General features: G+C 38.0%; 2 protein-coding genes and 3 long non-coding RNA genes across 24 annotated transcripts; 2 read left to right on the top strand and 3 right to left on the bottom strand.

The window, feature by feature from the left end:
* The first annotated feature begins 231 nt into the window (after nucleotides 1–231).
* On the top strand, nucleotides 232–2629 carry LOC144210892 (uncharacterized). Its single transcript, XR_013329480.1, has 3 exons — nucleotides 232–275; nucleotides 1316–1393; nucleotides 1483–2629. It is a non-coding gene; the product is annotated as an uncharacterized LOC144210892 (long non-coding RNA).
* Nucleotides 2630–2670: 41 nt separating this feature from the next.
* On the bottom strand, nucleotides 2671–5850 carry LOC144210891 (uncharacterized). Of its 5 annotated transcripts, XR_013329477.1 has the most exons (6): nucleotides 5693–5850; nucleotides 4926–5513; nucleotides 3569–4876; nucleotides 3137–3231; nucleotides 2914–3071; nucleotides 2671–2838 (listed from the first exon to the last, which is right to left on the bottom strand). It is a non-coding gene; the product is annotated as an uncharacterized LOC144210891 (long non-coding RNA). The 5 variants fall into 5 exon arrangements; XR_013329479.1 differs by having other exon boundaries at nucleotides 2671–2859; nucleotides 3569–5513; XR_013329475.1 differs by having other exon boundaries at nucleotides 3569–5513.
* A 1996-nt stretch (nucleotides 5851–7846) lies between these two features.
* LOC144210668 (uncharacterized) lies at nucleotides 7847–10317 on the bottom strand. Its single transcript, XR_013329427.1, has 3 exons — nucleotides 10198–10317; nucleotides 9770–9937; nucleotides 7847–9703 (listed from the first exon to the last, which is right to left on the bottom strand). It is a non-coding gene; the product is annotated as an uncharacterized LOC144210668 (long non-coding RNA).
* Nucleotides 8850–10733, top strand: LOC144210667 (lysosomal membrane ascorbate-dependent ferrireductase CYB561A3-like). Its single transcript, XM_077737444.1, has 5 exons — nucleotides 8850–9105; nucleotides 9502–9710; nucleotides 9776–9930; nucleotides 10163–10325; nucleotides 10396–10733. The coding sequence occupies exons 1-5, from the start codon at nucleotides 8919–8921 to the stop codon at nucleotides 10423–10425; spliced, it is 744 nt and encodes a 247-aa protein (XP_077593570.1). The 5' UTR covers nucleotides 8850–8918; the 3' UTR covers nucleotides 10426–10733.
* Nucleotides 10734–11308: 575 nt separating this feature from the next.
* Nucleotides 11309–25403, bottom strand: add1 (adducin 1 (alpha)). Of its 16 annotated transcripts, none has more exons than XM_077736927.1 (18): nucleotides 25233–25402; nucleotides 23179–23390; nucleotides 22828–22990; nucleotides 22595–22746; nucleotides 22435–22515; nucleotides 22221–22370; nucleotides 21931–22074; nucleotides 21743–21841; nucleotides 21425–21598; nucleotides 21004–21348; nucleotides 18845–18940; nucleotides 18654–18746; nucleotides 17387–17473; nucleotides 16628–16784; nucleotides 16045–16281; nucleotides 14895–14984; nucleotides 14025–14062; nucleotides 12243–12390 (listed from the first exon to the last, which is right to left on the bottom strand). In XM_077736927.1, exons 2-17 carry the CDS (start codon nucleotides 23374–23376, stop codon nucleotides 14028–14030), a joined length of 2301 nt encoding a protein of 766 aa, XP_077593053.1. In that variant the 5' UTR covers nucleotides 23377–23390; nucleotides 25233–25402; the 3' UTR covers nucleotides 12243–12390; nucleotides 14025–14027. The 16 variants fall into 16 exon arrangements, with proteins under 16 accessions (XP_077593041.1, XP_077593045.1, XP_077593043.1 ...); XM_077736931.1 differs by having other exon boundaries at nucleotides 21097–21348; nucleotides 25233–25401; XM_077736915.1 differs by lacking the exon at nucleotides 14025–14062 and having other exon boundaries at nucleotides 11309–12390.
* Nucleotides 25404–27090: the final 1687 nt, after the last annotated feature.

The following is a 27090-nucleotide window of genomic DNA, read 5'->3' as shown; positions in this document are numbered from 1 at the left end:
AGGGAGTTTTAGATGTAAGTATTTTTGATTGGTATTTTTATTGATGTATAGGGGAATTCCATAGATGAGCAGCAAGATCCTCACTTTACTGTATGAGCGTGGTAATTGCAAAATTACGCCACGCCACAGGAGGGCAGTAGTTGTTGGCTGCAACAAAAAAGAGCAACTATTGTGCGTAGGCCAACCAGCTGTTTAAATTTGGCACATGCGCGGTACCTCATTCTTTCAGGAAGCCATTTCACTTCCGGGCGTTGAGACACATGCATCCGAACGAGGTAAGTTCTCTTGCGTTTTACGGTCATAAGTGCGTTTTATCACGCCATCGTGAGACTTATTAGTAATCGATTGAGCCCAAAACGCCGGTTAATCTGTTACTTTAATGCCAGCTTCAACACACCGTCGACAATTGAGGTTTGAGATCCTTTTCCTCTCCAGATGTGTGCCGCATCTGACTAGCTTTTAGCGTTAGTGACACGACGACACTTTTCATTTGGCTTTAATCGTATTGTCCGTTTTCTGTCCATTATTCCGTCGTGTAGAAATACTTTTAATCTAATCAAACAAAGTCGAGATGTCAATGTAAGTATAGTTAGTTTGATGGTTAGATGACATCCAGTGGCACGACTTGTGTTGTATGTAAACAGATTTCACACTTAACAGTATTGATGCAAAATAGTTATGTCAACTTTCTTATAACTGTTATCGCTACTGTGTATATTTAATCGCCTTATCTGTACTAAACGCCTCAATTTTTAATTGTTCTGATTTCACTCTAAACATTATTGATGCAAAAATAGTTATGTCTACTTTTTTCTAACTGTTATTGCTACTGTGTATATTTAATCACCTTGTCTGATAAAGGGAAAAGAAAAGCACAACACGGCGCACTAACTTATTTTCATTTATTAGCTTGATCGTATATTGAGTTTTTTGTCAGATGTATCAACATGAGTATAGTTAGTTTGATGGGTAGATGCTCTCTCCTAAATTACATCCAGTGGTACAACTAATGTTGGATGTAAAGATAGTTTCCACCACGAGTGCCATTTCCAATTTGTAATTGTTCTGATTTCACACTATAAAAAATATTGATACAAAAATGGTTACGTCAACTTTCTTCTAACTGTTATTGCTACTGTGTATATTTAATCGCCTTGTCTGAAAAGTGAAAAGAATAGCACGTAGCAGTCACTAACTTATTTTCATTCATTATCTTGATTGTATATTATTAAGTTTGTTGTAAGATTTCTCCATTTTGCAATAATAGTTTTGCAACTCCTAACTAGTTTGGTTAAATCAAGTTCTCTCTTTTTAGCATCCGGATGCAGCTCTTCCAGAGTGTCCAGAACACACGCCCTCGAGGTTAAAGGAGAGGAGATTGGGCCAGATCAAGGTAAAATTAATTCCAAAGAAAACATTAAGCCTTTTTGTTGAATCTTAATTTTCTATATTAAGTTTTGTTTTCTTCTTTGTACACATCAGGTCCATGTCACTTGTGACTTATCTGCACTTCAGAGATGACTGGCAGGCTTCTCAAAGGTTAACATATTTGTTTATTGCAAAGTATCCAAGTCTTCATCCAAACTAAATAAAAGCTTTAAATATTATAATCTTGTGGAACTCCATGATGTGATATCTGATCTTTATGGTGAGGTTTCACTGAACATAAGTTGGTGTTGTTACCTCTTATATAGGTAAAGTCCACAAGGATATTATTAAAGATTAGAAACTTCATTTGTTAAAGTAGATTTTTCTTAAGTCAATTTCCCAAGTACAAGACTAGTGTTTATTCTTTCTTTAAGTGTTTAATACCCTTGGTTTAAAAAAAAAAAAAATCTTAGATATATATTGTTTCTCCAGCTTTATCAAAAAAATATTCTAAGTGTTAACTGCTCCAACTTTCTTTTAAAATATGGTTTATTCCTTCAGCTATTAAAAAAAAAATTAAATTCCCCTTGGTTTTAAAAAAAATTAAATCCTAAATATATTATTTCTCCAGCTTTTTAAAAAAATATTCTAAGTGTTAACTGCTCAAACTTTCTTTTAAAATATGGTTTATTTCTTCAGCTATTAAAAAAAAAAAAATCCTAAATATATTATTTCTCCAACTTTTTTTAAAAAAATTCTAAATGTTTATTGCTCCGACTTTTTAAAACAATATTTATGCCCCCAGCTTTTAAAGAAAATATACGCTAAATATATATACCCACGATTTTTGGATATTCAATTTATTCTCCCAGCTTGTTTTTTTTTTATTATTCATTCCCCCAGCTTTTTTTCCTACATATATTCTACCATCTTTTTTTTTTCAATTTTTTTGCCTAAGTGTTTATTCCCCCAGCTTTTTAAAAAAATATTCTAAGTGTTTATTCCCCTTTTTTTGTTCATTTTTTTTTTTCTAAGTGTTTATTCCCTTTTTTGTTCATTTTTTTTTTCTAAGTGTTTATTCCCCTTTTTTTGTTCATTTTTTTTTCTAAGTGTTTATTCCCCTTTTTTTGGTTCATTTTTTTTTCTAAGTGTTTATTCCCCTTTTTTTGTTCATTTTTTTTTCTAAGTTTTTTTATTTAATTTTTCTAAGTGTTTTTTCCAAATTTAAAATGTTTACTTGTAAATAAAATATTTTAACTTTGATTGTGACTTGCATCTTTTGTTAAAGACAAAACACATGCATACATTTAAAAGCTTTTATTTTGAAAAACTTGAGCAAAATGAAGTAATTCCTCCAGTCACCAGCAGGAAATACAGGAAATAAAAGCTCCAGCTTTTATTTTGAAAAAGTTTGTAGATTGGTTCCCGTTGGTGGTCCAGCATCGTAAAAAATCGAATCTTCTCCACCCTCTGGTGGAGAAGATTCGAAAACTGAAAAAGGGGGGGTTAGTACAGTTAGTTCAAAAAACAATGAGAAGGGCTCACCTTTTATTTTGAAAAACTTGAAGTAGTTCCTCCTGTCACCAGCAGGAAATCCAGAAAATAAAAGCTCCAGCTTTTATTTTGAAAAAGTTTGTAGATTGGTTCCCGTTGTTGGTCCAGCATCGTAAAAAATCGAATCTTCTCCACCCCCTGGTGGAATTCTGGAAAACAAAAAAAAAAGGGTTAAGGCACAAAGTTAGTTAAAAAACCAATGAGAAGGGCTTACCTTTTATTTTGAAAAATGTCAGACTGGTTCACGTTGACTATCCAGCAGAGAAAAAAAATTAAGGCACCTGAGCCTATCTGTTCAATGGTGGAATTCTGTAAAACAAGAAAGGGTCAATATATCAAGTTTAGGACAACTTTTATTTTGAAAAATGCATAGATCAGTGCTGGTTATTACACCAATCTATGCATTTTTCAAAATAAAAGGCAAATATATTTGAATGTGAGGTTTTACCTGACCTGGGTGGAATTCTCCCAATTCAGGTTAAACCTCACTTGCAAATGGTTGAGTAAAAAATATATTCACAAGGTCTTACCTTTTATCTTGAAAAAAATGCATAGATCAGTGGTGGCTATTACACCAACACCAATCTATGCATTTTTCAAAATAAAAGGCAAGACCTTGCAAATATATTTGAATGTGAGGTTTTACCTGACTTGGGTGGAATTCTCCCAATTCAGGTTAAACCTCACTTGCAAATGGTTGAGTAAAAAATATATTCACAAGGTCTTACCTTTTATCTTGAAAAAAATGCATAGATCAGTGGTGGCTATTACACCAATGTATGCATTTTTCAAAATAAAAGGCAAGACCTTGCAAATATATTTGAATGTGAGGTTTTACCTGACTTGGGTGGAATTCTCCCAATTCAGGTTAAACCTCACTTGCAAATGGTTGAGTAAAAAATATATTCACAAGGTCTTACCTTTTATCTTGAAAAAAAATGCATAGATCAGTGCTGGATGTTACACCAGAATTAATCTACAATTTTTTTTCCAAAATAAAAGGCAAGACCTTGCAAATGTTTTTTTAACTTAACCATTTGCAAGTGAGATTTTTCCAGGGAGTGGTGTAGTCCATCTCGACTTGGGTGGAATTCTGGAAACAAAAAAAAGGGTCAATATACAAAGTTAAGTAAAAAAAACATTTGCAAGGTCTCAACTTTTATCTTGAAAAAATGCATATATCAGTGCTGGATATTACACCAGAATCAATCTAAGCATTTTTTAAAAATACATTCGCAAGGAAGGTTTTACCAGAATTGGGGAAATCTTTTATTTTGAAAAAAAAATAAAACATTTGGGGCTAAATACTTTTGCCTTGAGTTTTTCAGTCAATCATTTAAAATCTATTCATTCTTAAAAAATAATTATCTTAAAATGCTTGTTTTTCTCTTCTTACACCAAGAAAAAGTTATTTTACCATACGCGAGTCAAAAATGACCCCTGCACTATGGTTGAATAAATGCCTCACTTAAATTTTGTCAAAACCACATTTAAAACTAAAAGTTAAAAGATCCAAGCCCTGAGGTCTTTAAGAAAGTTAATGGGGTAAAAATACATGATTGTTTTAATCCATCAAATATTAGCGGTTCCACTACATGGCAGATTATTTAAATTCAGAAAAATGTGAAAAGCTACTTCTCTATTTGGCACTATAGTATTTATTTTTAAAATTAAATTCAATATGCATAAACCTACTTTAAATTTTTCCTTTATCGCAACATGTCTGGTCTACATTAACCATGATAATTAAGGGATTACCGTTTAGCCTAGAGGTCTTTGAGAAAGTTAAGGGGCTAAAATTATATAATTTATTTAAGTGCTCAGTGCCACTGCATGGCAGACTACTTTTTTAAATTCAGAAAAATGTGAAAAGCCACATTGAAACTCAAGCAGAAGCTACTCTTCACTTGCTACTATAGTATGATTTTTTAAATTAAATTCAATAGGGATGACCCTACTTTAAATTTTTCCTTTATAGCAGCCATGTATTTTCTACATTAAACCTACTTTAAATTTTTCCTTTATCGCAACATGTCTGGTCTACATTAACCACGATAATTGAGGGATTACTGTTTAACCCTGAGGTCTTAAAGAAAGTTAAGGGGCTAAAATTATATTATTTATTTAAGTGCCTAGTGCCACTACATGGCATATTACTTTTTTAAAATGAGAAAAATGTGAAAAGCCACATTGAAACTCAAGCGGAAGCTACCCCACTTGCTACTATAGTATTTTTTTAATTAAATTCAATTGGGTTGACCCTACTTTGCAGTTTTTCCATTTATCACGGTCCACATTAACCGCGATAATCGAGGGATTACTGTTAATTCCTTTCTCATCCACAGATATTTGCTGTTAAAAAACGCAAAGTTAGTTAGTGATTTCATTCAAAATTTGAATGCATCATGATGAAAACGAGCCAATTGCGCAAATCCTTGAATGCTGAAAGCTGAAGTTTAAATATTAAACGGAGATAATCGGAACTATTCAAAAAATACCCCCTTTGTTATGGCGTCGACCAGTTGATCCTTTCTGGTCGTTTCGGCCACATTCTTGATGTTTCCCAGTCGTCGGTGGTGCTCGTTGAGGGACTGAAACACACAAAGGAATGATTAGTTTTAAAACAAAGAGCGATCGGTAACGCAATGCAGCCAATTTGTTTGCAAACATTTTGCTGTCATGGCTGCATCACGCTAACGGAGCATGCTACCGTCAACGATCACTCTTAAGATGAGAACTGGGGCTTCGAAATCCCCAAACGACGACATACAACATGTGCAGCAACGTCTTGTGAGAGGTTTGTCAGCCATTCTTCGTCAAATTGTCAGCTCTGAGCAGCTCTGCAGTGCACGCCCGTGCAGTCTCAATCACCGTTTTGCTGGATGACATCGACTATTTGAACTCTAACCTCGGCCACGCCCATTAAACATAGACAAACACAAAATAGAAATTGTTTTCATAATAACGTGCATTAGTCAGTGTGTGTGTGTATGTAAAAGTATATATTCCGAACTGCCTTCGGCATAGGTGTTGAAACGTTTTATCCAAGGAAATTGGGTGAAACACTTAGTCATTTTTTGGACAAAATGCTTCATCCACCATTGAAGACTTATTAAGTTAAACACTTAGGCATTTTAACTTATTCTTTTAACTGAATATTTGGAAAATATTTGCCTGCACTGGGAATTGAACCAGAGACCAAAGAGTTGGCAAAATGATGACTTAGCCACTGGGCCACCAACCTGTAAGGCAGTGCTTCTCAAATAGTGGGGCGCGCCCCCCTGAGGGGGCGTGGTGCGATACCTGGGGGGGCGCGTGTAACCCTGGGGAACAGGATTTTATTTGGCCGTAGTAGTATAAAGTGTAATTGCGCATCCACTACAGTAGCTGGCAGTGGCGCTCTCATTTATTTTTTTAATTCAGGCATTGATGCACTTAAAATCTTTTCTGTTGCAGACTTAAAACAAGTTTTAATAAAGTTATTCTTTGTAAGTTTGACTATACTTCTTTCTTTTTTTTCCTTTTATTTAATGTTAATAAGGATAAAATGTTGTACTTATAACAATTTTAGGGTTGTTGGGGGGGGGGAAGGGGGGGGGTGAAAAGTTTTCTTCTTGCCAGGGGGGGCCTAACAGAAAATAATTGAGAAGCACTGCTGTAAGTGAAAGCAGTAGTACTTATTGTTTTATCCAAGGAAATGGGGTGAAACACTTAGTCATCAGTTTTTGGACAAAATGGTTCATCCACCACTGAATACTTATTCAGTTAAACACACAGACATTAATACTTATTCTTTTACCTGAACAATTGTGGGAAAACCTTTGCCTGCACTGGGAATTGAACCAGGGACCAAAGAGTTGGCAAACTGATGACTTACCCACTGGGCAACTACCCTGTGAGAGAAAGCAGTAGTACTAGTACTTTTACCTTTTCATTTACCTGATGACTTAGTGAAAAAAACATTGCAAACACTAGGATTTGAACCCAGAACCAAAGAGAAAGGAGACTGATGACTGGGCCACCACTCTTCAACATTCATCTTTAGTACTTGTTGTTTGGTCTACTTTCTTTACCTGAATAATAGTGGGAAAATCTTTGCAAGCATTAGGATTTGAACCCAGGACCTAAGAGTTGGCAGACTGATGACTTAACCACTGAGCCAACACCCTCTGTGAGTTTGTGGTAGTATCTGCAATTTTACCTCTTTCATTTACCTGAATAATAGCAGGAAAATCTTTGCAGGCACTAGGACTTGAACCCAGGACCACAGAGGTGGGAGACTGATGACTTAACCACTGATCCACCATCCTCTGAGTGTATCTGGTAGTATCTGCAGTTTTACCTCTTTCATTTACCTGAATAATAATGGGAAAATCTTTGCAAGCACTAGGACTTGAACCCAAGACTAAAGAGGTGGAAGACTGATGACTGATCCACTGGGCCACCACTCTACATAATTAAGCAGTAGTATTTGTTGTTTTGTCTCTTTCCACTCCCGGATCATACTTAGTACTTTATGGTACCTTCAAGTGGGAAAAGTTAGGTAAGCAGAGCAAAGCAGGATTTGAACCCAGGTCCACAGAGGTGGGAGGCCAATGACTTATTCACTGGACCAAAGGTTCCACAAGGTATGCAGTAGTATTTAGTTTTGTCTGTTACAACTATATTGTTTTCATGACATTAAAGTGACAGTAATGAAATGTTGTAATATAATCATTCATCTTTCACTGGATTAAATTTGCCTGTACTAAAACTTTTGAATAGTTAATACATTTATAGTCAGTGTCTATCTTTAATAGCAAGCACTGGTACAGTACAGAATAATCAATCACACTGCACATAGGTCTTATGATATTTAATTATGAGAAAAACAACTTTTCTCAGTGACCAATACTAATGTTTATTTACTCAAATGCAGGGTAACTAGCATCCTTTATAAGCATAAATATTTATAGGGGAGGCTACAAATACATTATTGTACGATTAGGTTGTTATTGTGTGACACTTTCCACAAACCATATGTAATGTTCTATTACAGAAATACAGTTACACCAGAAATGATGAATATTCCCCAAAAAATCAGTTTAAACAATATCCAATGAACGGGTTCCATTAAGGTGGAAATGACAGCATGCATAAAATTGCAAGACACTAATGCCCCTTTTCAAATTTTAGATAAAATTATTCATTTTCATTCTGTGTAAAAGGAATCCAATCTTGTTATACTGTTTCATATTTTTTTCATAATCTGGAACATTTATGCTTTTCCAAAATGCTTTTCTATGTAAGGGAAACATGATTTCCAACCAGGATTTGAACGAAACCAGCCCTCATTTCCAGTGGTTTTGGAGGAACACACAGGTTGAGTTTTCTACTTGGGCCCAGAAAAGCACTTAATCAAATAAAAATGTATGCAAGAAATACGACAGGACAGGCTCAACCTTCAGCATTCGCTTTGATGGCCATAGAAAAGGAGGAGAGAAAGGAGAATGTATATTGTTTACAGGTAAAGAGGATTTTTAGTAGGTGGTATATGGCCATACTCCCAAATAATACTTCAATTGTATGAGGTTATTATATAAAAATATTGACAATAGGCATAACCACACCCATATTGTCCAGAATGTGGGAAAGGTGGTGTCTTTGATTTTTGTGGACTTGATGACAAAACTGTTCGTGTCTGTGAACTGCTTTATCCCCACTTGGATTGCAGAAGTTTGTATTATGGAGCAAAATTGCTCACTATTAGTAGTATTCTGAGAAAATCTCTTATTCTCCAAAATTCTTTTCCCCCAACATATTGGCATTTTCTGCCTCGGTGACTCAGCAAGCTGTAAAATAGTGTAACTCTGAGAAAAATCAATCAGGAAGTAGTATGATGGCAACCTCCCTCCTGACCGCCCATCACATTGACATGTTATGAACCAAAGTCAATCCTTTGTCCGCACCACTATCTCAGAGTCCAAGTGACAAAGCAGTGGAGTGGAAGCTGTCTGATGGGATCGCGAGGGTCTTTCTACATGACCTATGGTCTGTGTGTAAGTTCAGGCCTTACGTGCCTGATCATGGTGGTCTTTTGGAACTGGCGTTGGCGTGGTGGTTTCGCCTGGGATGGAACGGAGGCTCAATTTAACTGGCATCCGGTGCTCATGATTGCCGGTATGCTGGTCCTTTATGGCCTGGGTGAGTTGCCGTTTTTCAGCACTTACAACTGTTCCACAATTGGTGGTAGTTTGAATAGTAAAATTCCAGTTTCAGCAACAACATTGCTAAAATGTTTCAAGATGACCGGCAGAGCTCTTTTAAGGTCATAGTGCCATTCAAAAATGTGGAACTAGACGTAATTCTACATAGCTACCAATTTCTTAAAAAAAATTAAAAAGCATGTGTAGAAAGTGTGTGTAAAAAAAAAGTAGTATGTTTGCTGTCCTTGACAGCAATGGATGACAAAATGTATTGCATCGAAAAGTGAAGCTTTTGTGCGTATGGAGTTTTCTTTTTTTTTTAAAAAGAAGGGTGTAGTCAACCCATGGGTTGATGTATGGACCCCCCAATAAAACACCTCTGTATGCCACTTAGCTGCCGTCCTGTTTAGAGTACCTTGGGGTTGGTCTCATGAGAAGCGCACTTGGAAGCTGCTCCACGCGGGACTGATGCTGGCTGCCCTGGCGCTCGCGGCTGTCGGCCTGCACGCCGCCTTCCATGTCCACAGCACTCTTAACATTCCCTCCATGTTTTCCCTGCACAGCTGGGTGGGAATGTCAGCCGTCGTCACCTTCGCCTGGCAGGTAGGGAGACAGGCAATCAGATAATTTGACTTTAGAAAAGGCTTGAATGTTTCTTTTGCCTGCAGTGGATCCTGGGCCTGCTCAGTTTCTTGCTGCCTTGCTCTGCTCCTCTTTTGGGGCGTTACATGAAGGGGCTTCACGTTTGGACGGGGCAAGCGGTGCTGATGCTCACTCTGGCTGCCTGCATTAGCGGAATCAACGAACAGCTGTCTTTTGCACTGTGAGACCTGTTATGCAATTAAAAAAAAAGTTCATTAATATTCAGAGACAAAAAAGGCACATGTATAACATTTTATGGAATATTACTAAAAGAAAGTCCTAATCTCACAAGGTTAAATCATTATTTCACTTATTATTTTTATCATATGTACAATCACAATGTGTTAAGGGATATAAAAATAAAAAATAACTAATAAGAAGCTAAAATTCAGATATTTTTCTACCATTTTTAGCGACGGTGTAGGAGCCAGTGCGTACAGCTCCCTACCTGCAGAGGCAATCTTCGGCAACATGTTGGGCATCTTGACCGTGGTCTTCAGTACCTTGGTCTTCGGAATTCTGTCCAAGGCCAACTGGCGCCGCCCTGCCGCCAACACAAATGAAGAAGCTGCGCCGGTGAGAAGGAATTGTTAAGTCATGAAACAAAGCAAATGAATTATATCTGGTTTTGTTGTTTTCATTTCAGATTTTGCTAAGAGAAGAAACCAGACCATGACAGATGGCACATAAATAACAGTGAAACAGTCCATAAGATGTATCCCCTGCTACTGCTTGTGACTTGTTAATAAAAAAATACTTCATGCAGGAATTAATATCCTTTTAAGGGCACTCATTTAACTCATCGAGTGCCAGTGAATGCACTATACATGTCTAAAACAACACTAAGTGTCAACTTTTGAATAGACAAAAAAAAGTCAATATGGAAATGTATATTTGGGCTATATTAAGGCATAAAAAGACCATTTATAGTAGGCCATTTGTTTGTTAAACAAAACAAAAAAGGACCATGAATATTTTTTGGTGAAAAATATTGAACATAGTGAGAATATTTTTAAATGACCATGTATAGTAAGGCTTCTTTTCTTTGAAGAAAAATACCATGTTGGCATGTTTAAAGTCAGCTGCAGCAAAGTTAACCACAAGATGCAAGAGAGGAAAAAGTAAAAAATAAAACACAAAAAGTAAAAAAATAGAAAATAAAAAAAGGTGGCAAAAGCAAAAAACATGACTTACTGGACGCAAGGTAATGGTGGCAATATTGCCACAACTAACGCCACCAACCAAGCTCTTTATATAGACACAAAAGGCTTGACAATTAGCTCAACACAGCTGGCTATGGGAGGGGAAAATGTGAGCATAAACACACCTCCACAAAAAAAAAACCCAACAGAATGTGATATTTAAAGAAAGATCATATATAGTAAGGCTTTTTTTCCCTTTGAGACAAAGGCAATGTATAGTATAATTAATACATGGTCTTTTAAAAAAAATAAGTCTTACTATACATGGTCCTTTTCTTAATGAAAAAAAACCTTACCATGCATGGGCTTTAGTACAAGAAAATACCTTTACTATGATTAGTAATTTTACAGGTTGAGTCATTTTAATTTAGTGTAACTTTATTAAAAGATGGCAGAGTTGTAACAGGATGTTTAATTCTACGGCACATACATGACTTAAAAAGGAAAAGAGATACAAAAAAATGTTGCGTGATTAAAGATAAAACAATAAAAACAGTGATTCACTGACTATGGCTTTTTTTTAACGCAGCATAACAAGTTAACTCATCAGCTGCCATTGACAGTGGTGGACGTCCAATTCATTTTGCCTGGGAGGGGTGAACAATTTGGACATCTAGCGCCATCAATGGCAATCAAACATATAAATGCTAAAACAAGTAATATTTAAAAAAAAAAAAACAATGTCTATCTTTGTACACTTTCCTTCATAATAACTCGACCACTGGAGTAAAGCCCATAACCGACACGTTAATTATCTTATATACGTTAGCCGCGGTCACTAAATTAGTCACATTTTGAACATTGAGTATTTTTCTTCCAGTATTCACTCTTCTGTTCTTAAAAAGACACTATTCTTAAATTGTTACACAATCCCAATACATTCTTGCGGTTACAATTGACTTTGCTTTGCAATGAGTACTTCTTACTAGGCATGCATTTTTCAAAGAGGTCAGCACAGTGGACAAAAATAGGAGGCATCGCATTCTAAATCCCAAATGATGTCTATTTGTTGTTGTTGTTTTTTTTACACCATATACAAAATTGGCACACGCTAAAAGGAAGAATAAAAGGTTAAGAAGCCAGCGACAAGTGGTGTTAAAATCAAAGAAAATAGCGTGAGGAAGCTCTTATTTAAGATTCAGGCTTCTTTTTGTTCTTTTTCAAGAAGGAAGGAGTACGGAACTTCTTTTTCTTTTTGGAGGGAGACTTGCTGGGAGACTCGTCGCCTTCCCGCTCTGCGGCGGCGGTTTCCTCGCCAGTGGCGATGGTTTCCTCGCCATCGTCGGCGGGTTCCGCCGCTGCAGGGGTGGGGTCGGCTTCGGACTCCTCGACTGAAAGCGCCGGGGCGTCGGATGGGTCATCTGGGGTTAAGTCGGGCAAGGTCTGTTTCATGGTGGCGGCATCGCTGTCGTCCTTAAACGTCGGTTCTGGCAAGGTCTCTGTCGGGGCAAAGTGGTGACAGTTAGTGACAAGGAGTTGACACTTTTGCGCAAACACGTCGCCAAGACGGTGGAAAAAAAACAGTCCCTTTTTTACATTGCCTGAAAAAGCCAAATCTTGCCCAGTGGCATTTCTGTACCAACTGCGCTAACATAGAACGAAAGGAAGGAGAGTAATCCTGCCTGAACAGCTTCCCAATGTCCAACTTCTCCATCTGTCACCAAGCCGTTTACATAACAACATCACAAAAGCCAACCTGTCAAATGTCCAACTTTGGAGGTCATAATCAGGAGTTTTCTTAATCTCAGGTCTGGATCATTAATTAATAAACCTTATTTTTAGATGATTTGCAATAAAGACAACCGGAAAACTTTTCTTGTTGCTCTTTGTAAGGAAGAAATCTTACTAATGGTTCACCAATTGTACCAAGGAGTTTGTTTCTTTAGTTTAGGTATGCAAGAAAATATTTTGAAGAGCCAGAAAACAACTAAAAGTAGCAGAGAAAAGACTGTTGTGCCAAAAATAAATGTCCAGTTGAATAAAGACAATTAAACAACGCACCAAAACGCAAGAGAAAATCAGAGTTCGCTTTCCATCAATTGCTTTTACCTTCATTTAAACAGCAAAATCTTAACAAGTGCCATTCCTTTGCTCATTTCCACCCTGTGTATATAAACAAGAAAATACATATTTTATTCTGCTATTGACATTCTGGGTGCTTTCAGTTCCCAAACCACGCAGGTGAGGTCACAACACTACACGGCAAAAATCTTAACCTCCTGAGACCTAAAACTCTTCAAGCCAAACAGAAACAAATATACAGTGTATCATCATATAGGATTTTCCCCCACTAAATTTTAGAATGAACTCTAATTATTACAATGGTCACAGGAGGATAATTAATCCTAAAATAAGCCAAACAATTGGTAAGCTCACACAGCGACCAAAAAACGACCACTTTGAATGTTAGTCTTATTTGTGACAGCCTACTTACTACCCAACCATCATCATTCCTCTCTTCAGACCCGCACACATACATTTAACAAAAAAAAAGCCAGCAACTTTGGCCTTGAAGCAGCGATTCCAGGGACAATATCACAAAAGTCAACATAGAAAAGCCAAACACACACTCGAAAAAGGCACTTGTGTACCTGTTGAAGGAGACATCTGAAACATAAAAAAATTATATACATAAAAAAATAAATATTCAGGATTTGATAAGAAAAATAGGGTTAATTTTTGACAGCGTGCCATTGGCAGGGAACAAGGTTAAGTTAAAACAAAAAAGTGGATGGTGAGGGTTACTTCATGAGGATTTGCGACTTTATCACTCCAATTAGAGCTTAAAATATATACTTATAATAAAACAGCAGTGTATTAAAAGTCACTACATGTTTTTGTTCTTTAGTTTTGTTGTTTTTTCTAGTTGTTAATGACTACTGAGCTCTGAAACAAACCTCATCCACATCTAGGAGAAACCAAGAGAGACATTAAGAGTGAAAAGTTCATTAGTCCACATAACGCTAGCTTGTACAGCCATGCAAAAGGAGTTGAATGCTGAAAGACGAGGATGGACGTGGTTTTGGCAATGGGTTGTCGTTAGGGATGGGGAGGCTCATGGAACTATACATACTTACTATGGTAACAGGTACTCTTTTGCATTTCCATCTCCTGATTGTAATCGCAGCCACAAAGAAGAAAAAGAAGCACAAGTAGAAACAAATGTCTATGCAGATCAAACCACAGGCACAGTGTTGGAAATTAAAAATCAAATCAAATTTGGGCGGGGGAGGAAAAAAACTAAAGAATGGCGGCTGGCTGGCTCGCCATTCTTTATGGACCCTGACGAGATGGGCAATGGAGGTGGGAGATCAAAAGGAAAAAATGTTATAGAGCAAATAGTTCATGTGTTGGATGACACCTGATGTTAAAGCTGCACAGCATGTGTCTCATTTTGACTTAAAGTATGGAATTATAAATTCATTTTGCAAAATGAGTTCAGATGCTGTGGTTTTGTAGGTGTAATCCAACTGTAATAAAGACCATAGGCATACAAGTTGTAATCATTTTATGATGTTAGCACTAATTTAGTTTGTTTTGGAGCAAATCGACATGAGCTCGGTCCCAGAACGCATTAAACTTGTATCTCAAGGTATTACTGTATTGTCATTGTTTTAAATCAAAAAGTAAATACAGTTCATATTAATTTTGTGTTCTTACAGGTTAAAAAAATTCCACTAAAGAGAAAGAAAGCAATATTGTGCATTTACCCAATGCCTTAAGATGGAAAGTTAATGTAATATTGTGACTGAAATTTATGAGTTTATAATTTTAACTATTGCTATTATTTCCTCCATATTAATTATGCCTCTTGGTCTGTTATTACACCAACACAGAGCAACAGAAATGCAATTAAAATATTACAACAGCCACAAGGATGCATTGATTATAAACTGATCTACGGAAGACCAGCAGAGTTGACATCCATCTCTGTAAACCTTACCTTCGTCTGCTCTTACTGGAGTGCTGGGTGGTGTACTTGTAGCCTTTGGGTCTTTAGCTTCCTCCTCGGGTTCTGCTATTTGTTCTTGATCTGGAAAGAGAAAGTAATTGACTTTCAAAGTGATCTCATGAAAACGGATTTCATATTACATCACAGTCGACACGCCCCCTTCAATACCATAGACAAACTAGTATCATTTAAATTCACAGAATAAGGATTAAAAGAGCCACATGACTGGACATCTCCCATTGTCATTGGCACGACATCCCATAGAAGCAAACAAATAAACGCATGCACAAAATAGAAAGAAAAACCCCACTTTTACCACTGCAAAAAATAAATAAAGCTGCCAAAAGCAATAATTATAACTAGTCATTGTTTCATTTTTTTTTTTTGCTACTTAAAAGAGCTCCCAAAATATATTCACATTGCATATCAAACTAATGAAATCAGCCGGGACAAAAATGTGCCCTTCACGTCATATTTTCCTAAAATCCAGCTTTCTCAGAATCAAGAACACATTTTTATCAAGAATGGTAATTGGAGTAAATTTATCATAGAAATCAAGACATTTTCTGTTGGTTGGAGCAAAGCAGGGTCAAAATACAACCAAGTCTCAAGACAACTTGAGCATAACTGATGAAACAAAGTGGCTTTTCATTGTTTGCCATAATGCACTAGCAGTCTTGAGATTTCACTGTACCATTACAGGTTCCAAAAAAAAAAGTGCTGGATGTGGCAAAGCAGCGCGAAAACATATGCCTTTGGGTGTCTTCTTTAAGCGGACGGACAATTTTGTCAAGATTTTAATCAGTTTTTAAGGCACAGGAGAAAGTGGACCCCAACAGATTCCAATAGAGGAAGGGTTATTAGGAAGAAACATTATCATATCAGCCCAATCAAGGGCTGTTTTGATTGGAAAGGTTAAGCACAGCACAGCACACCACAGCAAAATGAGACTTTTGGATGCGAGGAGCGAGCACCCGGGCGTCCTCGTCTCCTCGCTCCAATCTGCAGAATTCTCGGATGTCTTTGACATCAGAGCGAGGGGTTTGGGGGGCAGGGAGGGGGAGCAGCAGACTCAGAACCCGCCCAGAGAGGGGAAGACAGGAAAGGGCTAGGATGGCCACCTCCGCTTCACCACATGTACCTTCAGCCTGTTTTGCCTCCGGCGGCTCCTTGCTGAGGGCTCGCAGCACGGCGCAATGGAACTCCTTGTGAGGGGAGTCTGGGTGGACCTCATCCGGGAGGCTGAAGGGCGGGGGACCCTGCTCTGAGGTTGATCCTGTGCCAGTTCCAGAAGGCACAGGAAGGGAATCGGGGGCTTCGACCATGGATAAACTTTCCAACTTGGAGGAAAGTTCAGCCTTACAGTCCTGTTCCTGCACTGTAAATCCACGTTGGCAGGGTATGTGAGAGAATTTTTACCCATGATAAAACACAATGGATCTTCAGAAGTGGAATCATCCAGGATTAAAATAATGGTGTGAACAATCTGTGTCTGCAGTTGAGTACATAAAACCCATAAGAAACTATTCAACCAAATTACTGAGATACAAAACCTTACCTTTGATTGATAGAATTAGATACAAAGATTCCGCTCTAGCCATAATGTCATCATTGTGACAATACACAAAGTCCCCAAACTACTTGTAAAAATGTATTGGAATTACTCTTGGGGAAAGCTAGTCGCTAGATTAGGGAAGGGAAGCCAGGAGGCAGTAAACATTTACCTTCAGGTCCTTTCTGCTTCAGCTCTACCTCTCGGCGATATTCGTCCAGCTCTTGGTCGGTGAACTTGTTGAAAGGGTTGGGACCCTGTTTGCTGACGATCACCTTGGGCTGGTACTCCTTCTCAATGATGGCCTTAGATGCAGTCACCAGTTCCCCCTAAAAAGGGGCAAAAACAATAGATGAAATCAAACATTTTCCTTAACAAGAACAGGACGCAGTTAAGTGCACGCAAAGCTTTATTTTAATTATACAATTACAACATAGCAGGAAAATTATGTCCTACTCCTGCTATACTCATATTACCTCATTCACTATATTTGAGTGATATACATAAAGTCCGAGTGCCATATTTTCTTGGTATATCTGTCCACTTTCCATTCGCATTAACTGTGCTAATGCCTTTATTCTGTCCGTCCTTGAACAGTCTGTAAAATGCCCCTTTTTAATTCACAACTCTACCATCTTCCACCTTTTTTTGACCTTAAGATTTTTCCACCTTCAGGAATAGTACCAAAAATAAAAGAACTTGGAAGGCAACTCGTTGTAATTTAATTTAACAATACCTATAAAAATAAGCATTAACCACCATATTCCTATGTTTTCATTTCTTGTAAATGGCATTACCTATATTGCTTTGAGGTCACAGTTCAGCATAATTAACACAGACATAGGACAGGGGAATGAAGTCGACTAGACAACGGGCTCCTTTTTATACATCATGCAAAGAAGGCTTTGTGAGTGACAGGAGCTGAAAGTACCTTTCTAATAGATCTAGCAGGACTATAGGACCCCTCGGAGGCATCGAGGCCGTCAATAGTGTCTGTACAGTCAGACAGAGGGGCGTCCTGCAATAGTAAACCCAGTGAGGGTGGAAGGAGTGAGGAGGGGCAGCAGACTCATGTTAGCAGCTGGGAACCTTTGTACATGCATGCAAAGGCGGTGAGGTAGGGCAGTGTTTTTTTTTCCTTTTTTTCTTTTAATCAAAAGAAACAGCTAACTTATATTATTAGAACCGTGCATTTATGATTTTAGGGGAAAACACTGAAGACAACATGCAGAAAAGGACAATTCTCATGCTAATTGAAGTCATGCGTCAAAGCAGCATGTACTCTTCATAAATTAAGCTCTTTTCTCTTCCCTAACATTCTGCTCTTACTTGTTTCCTGGTGGCTGAAAAATGACCCAAAATACGACAAATTGCATGCACATAAAACCTTGAATTTTTATGCCAAGCATTTTCCTCAAGCTTGCCAAAAGTTCATTCAAAATTATAATGAAATATAGGTAAGTGTTCAATTATTATGGCTTTTTGGGAGGGGATCTGACCTGGAAAGCATAGATTTTTACCATATTGCCACCAATGTATTTCAGCAGTTGTTGTTAAAGTCTTTTTTATGACAAATATTTGTAAGCACAAAGGAAAGAAAAGACAATGTGAAGTGTTTCCTTCCAAAAATTAGGCTATAGGATTCAGGTATGTTGCTCTTGACAGGGGTCAATTAATGTTCTTTATCATTGGCTAGTGCTCAGTCAAAAATTAATCACATCTAGCCAACTTAGTGGAATAGTGACTATTTTATCTGTATTATATAATTTTCTCATGCAACAAATGAACAATGTTGTGGAAAAGTGACTAACTAATTCCAGTTTAGGGCGGAAGGATAAGAACATTGAGACGACAATTGATGAGACATTAAGGAAGTGGTGAGTGATGGAAAAATGTGAAAGTCATCGTCATTGAGCTAAAATCCAAAACACAGGGTTTGACATGACTATAAGTCATGCATTACACTTTGCCTGTGCAGTTCTGATGGCCTAAAAAATGTGAGGGTCTTTTCTGAACAAAACTATGCAGAGGCTGAAGGTTTTGTGGGAATTAATGAAGATAAAGTTTTTAAACTTGCTATTTGTACTGTGTTTTCCACACTATAAGTCACACTTTTTTCATGTGACTAATAGTCAAGTGCAGTTTAAAAGACTAAATCCCTTTCCAGGTCAGGACAGAAGTGACATTGCAGCACTGACCTGTTGAAAGTTGCGTTCCACCACCGAGCCAGCACACAGAACCTGAGACTGAGGTCCTGCGGTCTTAATGTCCTGCAGATTCTGCTCACGGATCTGCAACCACGCAGAAATAATAAAGAAGAGGAAAATAATACATGTGCTTGTCATAATAAGCATAGTCAGATATGAATAGGTATAGAATTGTCGGCTACCTTGTTCCTCATTTCCAGCACTTCTTTGGGATTGGTGTTCAGCGGGATAAACTGATTGGCCACAGCGGCCTGTCGCATCCCTTCTTCTTTAGTCCACTGCAAATGCCACAAAAACAAAGTCAACACAAAAAAGAAGCAGAAAAAGGCGAGAACTGAACGGAAATTATAAAAAAACAAACTTATTTTATGCAGGGTTTAACATAACTAAGAGAACCATGCTAAACCGAAAAAACTGAAAAATGGGTTGACATAAAAAGGATTTGAATTACTAAGTCAATGATGAAAAAGTATTTTTTGTTCCGCCTTACAGTTAAACACGATTGGATTATAATTTAAATTTATAATACATTAAATGTTACTATAAAGAGTATGTACCTATTTTTTTTTAGCTACTTTTCTACACATTTGTAGTGAAGTGGGGATACTTAAACCAGTGACATTTGGAACTAAATTAAAATAAAAGACCATAAATTGACCTAAATGTGTGTTTTATAATTTGCATGAAGCTGTCTTCCTTCATCATTGATATTTTGAACGAAATCAAAATGAAAAGTATATCTAAAGAAAAAAAACAGCAGTGTCAAAATCCCAGGATGAGGATGAAGAGAGGAATAGAGTAGCAGGCGTGACCAATGATGATGCTTAGGAAGCGAATAGTGTGGGTAGTGAGAGGTCAGCTGACATCACCATTTTCAAGGACGATTAAAGAACAACATCAACATGGGACAAATGAGTTAAGGGAAAAAAATCCCACTTTGAAAGGGAAATTACCATTTCCCCCCCACATAATAACTATACCCAATTAATTTCCATCTACAAGGCAAATGAATGTCAAACTTTTCCCTACAGGAATTATATGTGAAATCAGTTACATATTTGTGTGTGTTTCTTGTTCTATATTTTTGCTCTCCCTTTGTTTTGAACCGAAAATGTGCGTTTTAATATTTCATTGTATTATGTTTCTATTAACCCAGCACCAGTATCTGTAATCTTGATTTTGATACAATTATTTAATACTGTTCTTAATCATTAAAGTTGAATCTTGGTTGCTTGCTATATGTTCCACCCAGTTAGCGTGAATAACCTGGTAATGCACAGCATGATTCGACTGAAACAATCAATTTCAGCAAAAGAGGGAAGAATGAAGAACAAGATAAGGGGCAAAAAAAATCAATTTTCATGCAGGAATGAGTTCTTATTAAAAATTGAGACTGCCGAAAGCATGACTTTGTAAAGTATTTGAGTTGAATGGGGAAGGAAGTTGGATATAGCATGAAGATGGACACTTAGACATGTTATATACTCACTGAGGAAGAGCCTCACAACACAACATCTCCTAATTTTCCAACAGGACATAATTCATTTTTATAAAAGGTCAGGTCAGATTAATGTTTTCTCAGCTGCCAATCATGCAGTTTTAAAGATTAGTATAAGAAACTCAATAAGCAATAGCAATTTTCCTCTTTTTTTCTCTCCAAATGAGCAAATAATAAATTCAAGCTGCATATTTCAAAAAGAAAAAGTGCATTCGCCTGTTTTCTTTTTTCTTTTTGCAAACTATTTACTCTAGTAGAGCGGTGAGGCCCACCTGCTTCTCGCTCCTCTGGGAAAAATAACCTCAACAAACAATAACACCACTAAAACAACATTTAACTACCCACACATGCAGTGGGACATGCAAGTGGGGCAGCTGGTCAGTAATCGTGATGCATTCAAGGACTGTGAGGAGAACAATAAGACTCACTGCTAAGATGCAAATTGATTTCAGATAGCTAGAAAGCTCATAGAACAAATGTTCATTCAATGCTCGCTCTACCAGTTCAAATGGACTACACGTCTTCTTTTAACATCACCAAAATCCTCCCTAAAACAAAACATTGTGTCCAAGTCTGTATATAGTGACCTAAATGGAAAAAACTAATTGTAAAATGAGTTCTCCCAGTATCCAGTATTATGATTTAAACAAATATCTGGAAAAAGGTGAACCTTAAATGGATCTATTTCTCTTTTCTAATAAAAATATTATTCTATCTCTGTGAGACCATTTTTTTAGTTTGCAATAAGCAAACAGACCTTTCCACAGTGACCAGCTACCTCAGCGACATAGTTACTTATACACACACATAGGTAATACTATGAACAATAAGGTAGGCACAGACCAAGCAGTTGGTTATACAGCTTGGCACGCAGACACCAGACGAGAGCGACTGCAGCAACGGTTTGACGTGATCGTGTGTTATATTCGTCCACACCTTAGCCTTCGACTTGGGACTGCTACCATCGGGCCCGTCTTCCCCCGGCTCGTCGGGCCGACCGGCGGCATTGAGCCAGCGGGTCTTGTCGCGCTGACCGCGCTGGAAGCTGTGTTTCATTGGGGAGCGTGCGCCCGAGTCGCTGTCCTCGCCGTACGAGTAACCAGCGGAGTGAACGTTCTCCACGTCACTGTACTTTTTACCTTTGTCTCTCAATGCAGGACAACGGTATGGGTAACCGGTCCTATAGCCCTAATGGGGAACAAACAATAGTGAGAACGTGATTATCCTGTAAAAATCAAAACAACTAAGTCTTATGTTTACTTACCAGGTTGTCGAGCATTCGCATGAGAGACTCAAACTCTTGTTCCCCTACTAACCACTTGGGTTGGGACGAGGACACATCGCCAGTAGGCTCGGGAACGCGAGGACGGGACTTGTACTTGCCTGGGTCTAGCATCACCAAGTTATCTGGGCCTCCAGCGCTGGCCAGCGTTCGCACCTGGGTGGAAAAACAATAAATAAAAAATCATGATGTAGATATGACATAACTTGAAATGATCCAAAATTAATAGTAAACGCCACTGTTTAAAATAAAAAGAGGAAAATATAACACGTAACAATCCATTAAGTTAAAAAAACTCACCTGAATCTCACAGGCGTTGACTAAGTTATGAATATAATAGAAAGCTTCCTCCACGGTTTCGCCCACACACACCAAACCATGATTCCTCAAGATGAGCACCTGAAATAACATTAAGGACAAGGAATGTGTATAAAAATGAAACCTAAAGAATAACACAGATTTACAGTGCACACAATTTGAGACGGTACCTTGGAGGTTTTCCCCAAATTCTTCTGGATGATAGTACGTTCCTCCTCATTCACAACTATACCTTTGTAGTCATGATAGGTCACCTCACCAAGGGCAAGCGCCTCAGGGGAGATGGGTAGCAGTCCACATTTCATAGCCGAAACCTGGAATTGGATTTAAATAGGGGTCTTATGTTAAACTGTCTAGAATATCAAAAGCTTGATGGCAGGAATAAAAAAAATAATTTTTGTACAGCATCAGGTTGCAAACCCAAAAATAAACATCTGTTCTATGTTGATTTCTGACTTACTGCTGCGCCTGCAGCTGTGTGTACATGGACAATGCATTTCACATCTGGCCGTGCAGAATAGATGGCAGAGTGTAGGTTGAAGCCAGCTCCGTTGATGCCGAGGTTGGTGCTTCCCCGATCCACAATGTCACCCGAGAGATCAACCTTGACCTAAAGGACATAAAATTTAACATATGGGGGGGGGGGGGAAGCAGAAGCAGCCATATGCACTCACCAAACTTGATGCAGTAACCTCACTGTAGAGGAGCCCAAAAGGGACGATCAGGAAACGTTCTTCGTCTAAGCTCACTCTTACCTGAAACAAAGGGAATAAGTAAGTCCTATTACGTATATTAGACTCATTCTTCTTGACATTTTGCTTGAAATTATCTTACTGTGAGATGGTTGTAGATGAGTTGCGACCAGCCAAGCAGGTCGGTGAGCCGGTAGAAGGCAGCAAGCTTGCATCTGAGCAGCTTCTCGCCTTTGTCATAAGAGATGGAATCCGAACCACGCAAATCGTTCACTGGAGTCACCATACCCAAACCTGGCACAAATAGGGCCATGCAATGCAAATGATATATTTGTAAAAAGGGCAAAGAATTAAAGTTAGAAAATCCAGATTTACTTATGTTGAGAGCTGCCATGCCCCCCTGCGGTGCAGCTGGATACATGGAAGGCAAGCTTGTGGTCATAAAGTCAGCAATCTGCTGAAGTGCCAACAAGCTGGTGGGGGTCTTGCCCTTCTTAAGCTGATCTTGGATCATGGATTCCAGCTCATCGCAGAACACCTAAAAAGTGAAACCATTGGAAATACTTTATTCTGCCATCACAGCAATGCTTAATGTCAAGATGAAATATTTTACCTCGTTACATACTATATATTTATAAACCATAATCATTTGCATTGCAATTTTGACACTGTATTGAAAGCTATCTATGTACATTTTGGAAATAGTAATATTAATCTTCTACAGACCGGACTTTGCAAGATCATGGAGACCCTTTTCTTCTGCTCCATCATGTTAAAGTCCTGGCGCAGGGCGGGCGCCATGTTCCTCTCGCGCAGGTACTCGGGGCTGTTCTCATCCATGCCCCGGTCAAAGTAGCGCTCTTTGTGTGGGGCTGTGGCGGGAGGGTGGGCTGTCACCACGCCGGCACCTGAGTCCCCGTTCATCCTTGCCTTGCCTCCTGTAAGGATGAAAGACAAATATTGTATTTATTACAAGTCGTACAAACAATGGACGAGTAGCAATGTGGTAAATTTGTAGAATTTTACTTTATTTGTAAGATTTTTTAAATGATTCTAAGGGTAAATGAAAAGAATCCAAAAGATCTGGTTGGTTTTTGACTGAGTACTCAGATTGTGCAAGCATGCAAGGGTAATGAGCTTGGTCAGACAGCAGAGGATCAATAATACAAAATGATCCATGACAAAGCTTCCCTAGACCAAAATAATCCTATTTTTTTTTCATGACTCACTCATTTAATGTCAACAGAAGACTGGCCATTTTTTTTATTACATTCAATGTCTCTAATGTATCTAATGGGAGGCAACTTACTATTCCCACGACATGATTTGTATTTCAACTCAGGTCAACCCATGACAGAAAGTTGCGTATCTGCCAATTTGGAGAGATTAAAAAAATTCCTACATCTGCTACAAATTAAGTGATGCTACGTCATGACAGCCCATCGGAAATATGCTGTGTCATACACAACATGCTGGAATAAAAGGCAGTACCCCTGTTTATGGAAATCTAAAACATTTGGATTATCCTTCTCAGCAATAGTATTATTAGTAGTAATAGTCCAGTAGAATGGATGGAGAAAAATCCCTAATATATACTGTATGCAACTGCCCTATCAGAATATAAAGGAAGCTTTCTCCCACCCACGCTACAGGCAGGATGTGTCATCTCACAACTCATCATCCCGCTTCGGAAACGTGGGCTGGAGCTGGGTGGGGGGGACATGGCATACCTCCAGACCCAGTTGAGAGTGTCATCGCTATGGAGATGCAACATGTTTCCATGGAAACGGGACGGTCTTGTAAAGATTACTGTTATGCAATAGCAGCTGTGGGCTAAGATCACAGCAATATAGCTGGTGTTAAAAAGGCAAACACAGCTGACTTATATGACAAAAAACAAGCTCAAATAGGAGTGATATATTATTTTGTTACTTTCTAGTTTGAAAGATGTTTAATGGCAATAAGACTGTAATGAAAACCTGTAGCTGATCCATCTGCCATAACATTGTTGGAGTTTTTGAGGATAAGTCGTGATGTGGGAGCAAGAAAAAAATATATAACAGCAAAAAATATTAATTGGATTTTATAATTAATTGCAATCTCTAAAATCAAATGCAGGACATTTAAAAATGACATTTCAGAAACTGCACAACTTATTTGGATCATTGCATAATATCAGAAATTAGGGGAATATTCTGTATCATTTTTCATATTTGTATAAACCCAAATTGTCCTATTATTTAAAGGCGTTGCTATAAATGTAGTATTTATAATTTTCATTATCGACAGGGAATTTAACACTTACAAACGCATTGCACCGTTTTTTCAACACGATCAGACACTAAACGTTCTCGTGAAAACAGAGATCTTATGCTCTTTATTATTTATTATCTGAATACATGTGCTACTGCGATATGTATTGCAAAGAACGCCAAAACTTTCGGCACAGAGCCAAAATGCTGTTACAAATGCATATCATCGCTTCCGAGGGCCCGCCTCAGCTAAAGATATAACGGGTTAAAAAAAAAGGATCAACACGCATATTACTATATTTCCCTTCATATAAATGATGATGCGAGTACTTTTATATTAAATCGAGTTGATCTTTCACAATGTTACTAAAAAAAGTGCACGCCCACTTCTCTGCAGTCTCCATTGACCTAGCATTACACTTTAGCAAAACAACGTTAGCTTGATCGCGTCCACTGGAAACACGCACAAAACAATCCAAGAGCCATGGTGCAGGGATCAAACGGAAAAGCGATCCCTTAAAAGCTTACCGTCTCGTAGACGAGGTGAAATTGAACCGTTGACGGTTGAAGGTTTTCAAGCGGGCGATTCCGCTATTTTTGTTCACAGAATCTATTGATAAGGGTGATATTTTAGCCTCAGCCCCTGCGCTAAGTTGTTCTTCCCTATAGTTTGGCTCCTCCTCGTCTCTCATCGTTTGGGTGCGGCCCAGGTCTTCAATTTTAGCTTCTCATTCGTCAAGACTAGTCATGTGATTTTTAGGACGCCTGATTGGACAAGGAGAATACAGCCACGCCTAATCGCATTTAGGTAAAGACGCACTTACTGGAGTTATTTATTGGTAACGTGAAATAAGACAGAAATAGGCACACTCAGATCAACCTTTTTGTGTGTGTTACTTAAACTAATGGCTTGACAACACATGAAAGCATATTTATTTTGATTTTGCTTTTTGGTAATCCAATAATCGTATGTAATATGTTGACTTGGGCTTGCAGTTGCAAATTATGTCCACTTGAGTTCGCACTCGACTAATGTATGAGACAAACCACCCACTATATTCATTTTATCTTTTTTTATCGCCGTTGTTCTATTATCTATATCCTAGTTGAGATATTTCACCTCATTTAACCATTTAAAACAAAATGGTAACAAAATTTTAAGCTCATAACTGTGTAGTGTAGATTCCTTTATATTATCAAGAATTGCTACTAGATGGTACTGTTTTATCCCATCGCGATGTGATGGGGCGTACCTCATTCCTTGTAATACCTGCCTGTTAAACAAGATCCTATTATGGGGTTTTCCATAGAAAACTAATACTGACAATAAGCCATAAATATGCAGTGTAAATCTGAGATGACAAAGCCTCGGGTAAAAAAATCTAAATATTTCACTTACATGCCATAACTGGTATCTGCTCAACAGGAAAGGTGGCATATATAATGATATTTGAGCATCTCAATTACAGGTTCAGCAAGGTTCACATGATGAGAAAAGCTACACTGCATTAATTTTCTCCCATCCGAACACGGAAGCATATTCAGTGGGGATGCGTAGATTTCCACAAAGTGTAACTTTTCAGTTATAATCTTAGCAAGTTCATAACTCAGCATCTTCTCCAGACTGATCCAGGACCAGCAGGCCTTTTCTGGGATGAAAATAATGTCACAGTCTGCCTAGCCTGCATGGATACCACCACCCTAAGACGCTAAATATACTCAGCCGGTGTGCTTCAAAAGCTCAGGCATAGAGATCGTATATACTTAGACTAGTGGAAATCTACACCTTGCTGCATGACACTCCATCCATTGTGCATTATTTTTTGGAAATATTTTTGGCAATTAATGGAATTTTGCAATTAATCTGCGAGCGAAAGGAGCAAACAATGAGGTCAATTATTGCATGTGGAATTCTCCACCCGCTCTCAATCCAGGTTTGCTGCCATTTAACAATGAGATTAATCTATTTTTACAATTTATCCATATTTTTTTAATGTCACTATCCAGAGTACTGAAAAATGATCATTGGTGACAAGTGAGTTAAATACATGTGTAGTAAAAAGCATGGACTGATGCATATGGCCTGTTCTTTACAATTGACTGACTGCTGTGAATAGCATCATTAAAACAACAAAGTAAGCAGAGGCCTAATACGTTAACACACTACTGTGCATGTAGTATATCTTTTAAAAAGCTGCAGTCCATCTCAAGTTGCAACAAATCATCTGCACGCCACCGATACTTTGGCACACATTCTATAGTCACCTGTTTCCTCTTAACAGCACATGTCAGCAACTGAGTGAAGATAAAGTCAGCTGTTTTATTTCATCTGTTTTTAACCCTTAAATCACTAGTTAATGATAGAAAACTTAAGAATATGTGCAAA

The sequence above is a fragment of the Stigmatopora nigra genome, chromosome 17 (genome assembly GCF_051989575.1).
Source record: "Stigmatopora nigra isolate UIUO_SnigA chromosome 17, RoL_Snig_1.1, whole genome shotgun sequence".
Classification (NCBI taxonomy): domain Eukaryota; kingdom Metazoa; phylum Chordata; class Actinopteri; order Syngnathiformes; family Syngnathidae; genus Stigmatopora; species Stigmatopora nigra.
The sequence above is the reverse complement of the archived record's forward strand: the minus strand, read 5'-3'. Positions and strand labels throughout refer to the sequence as shown.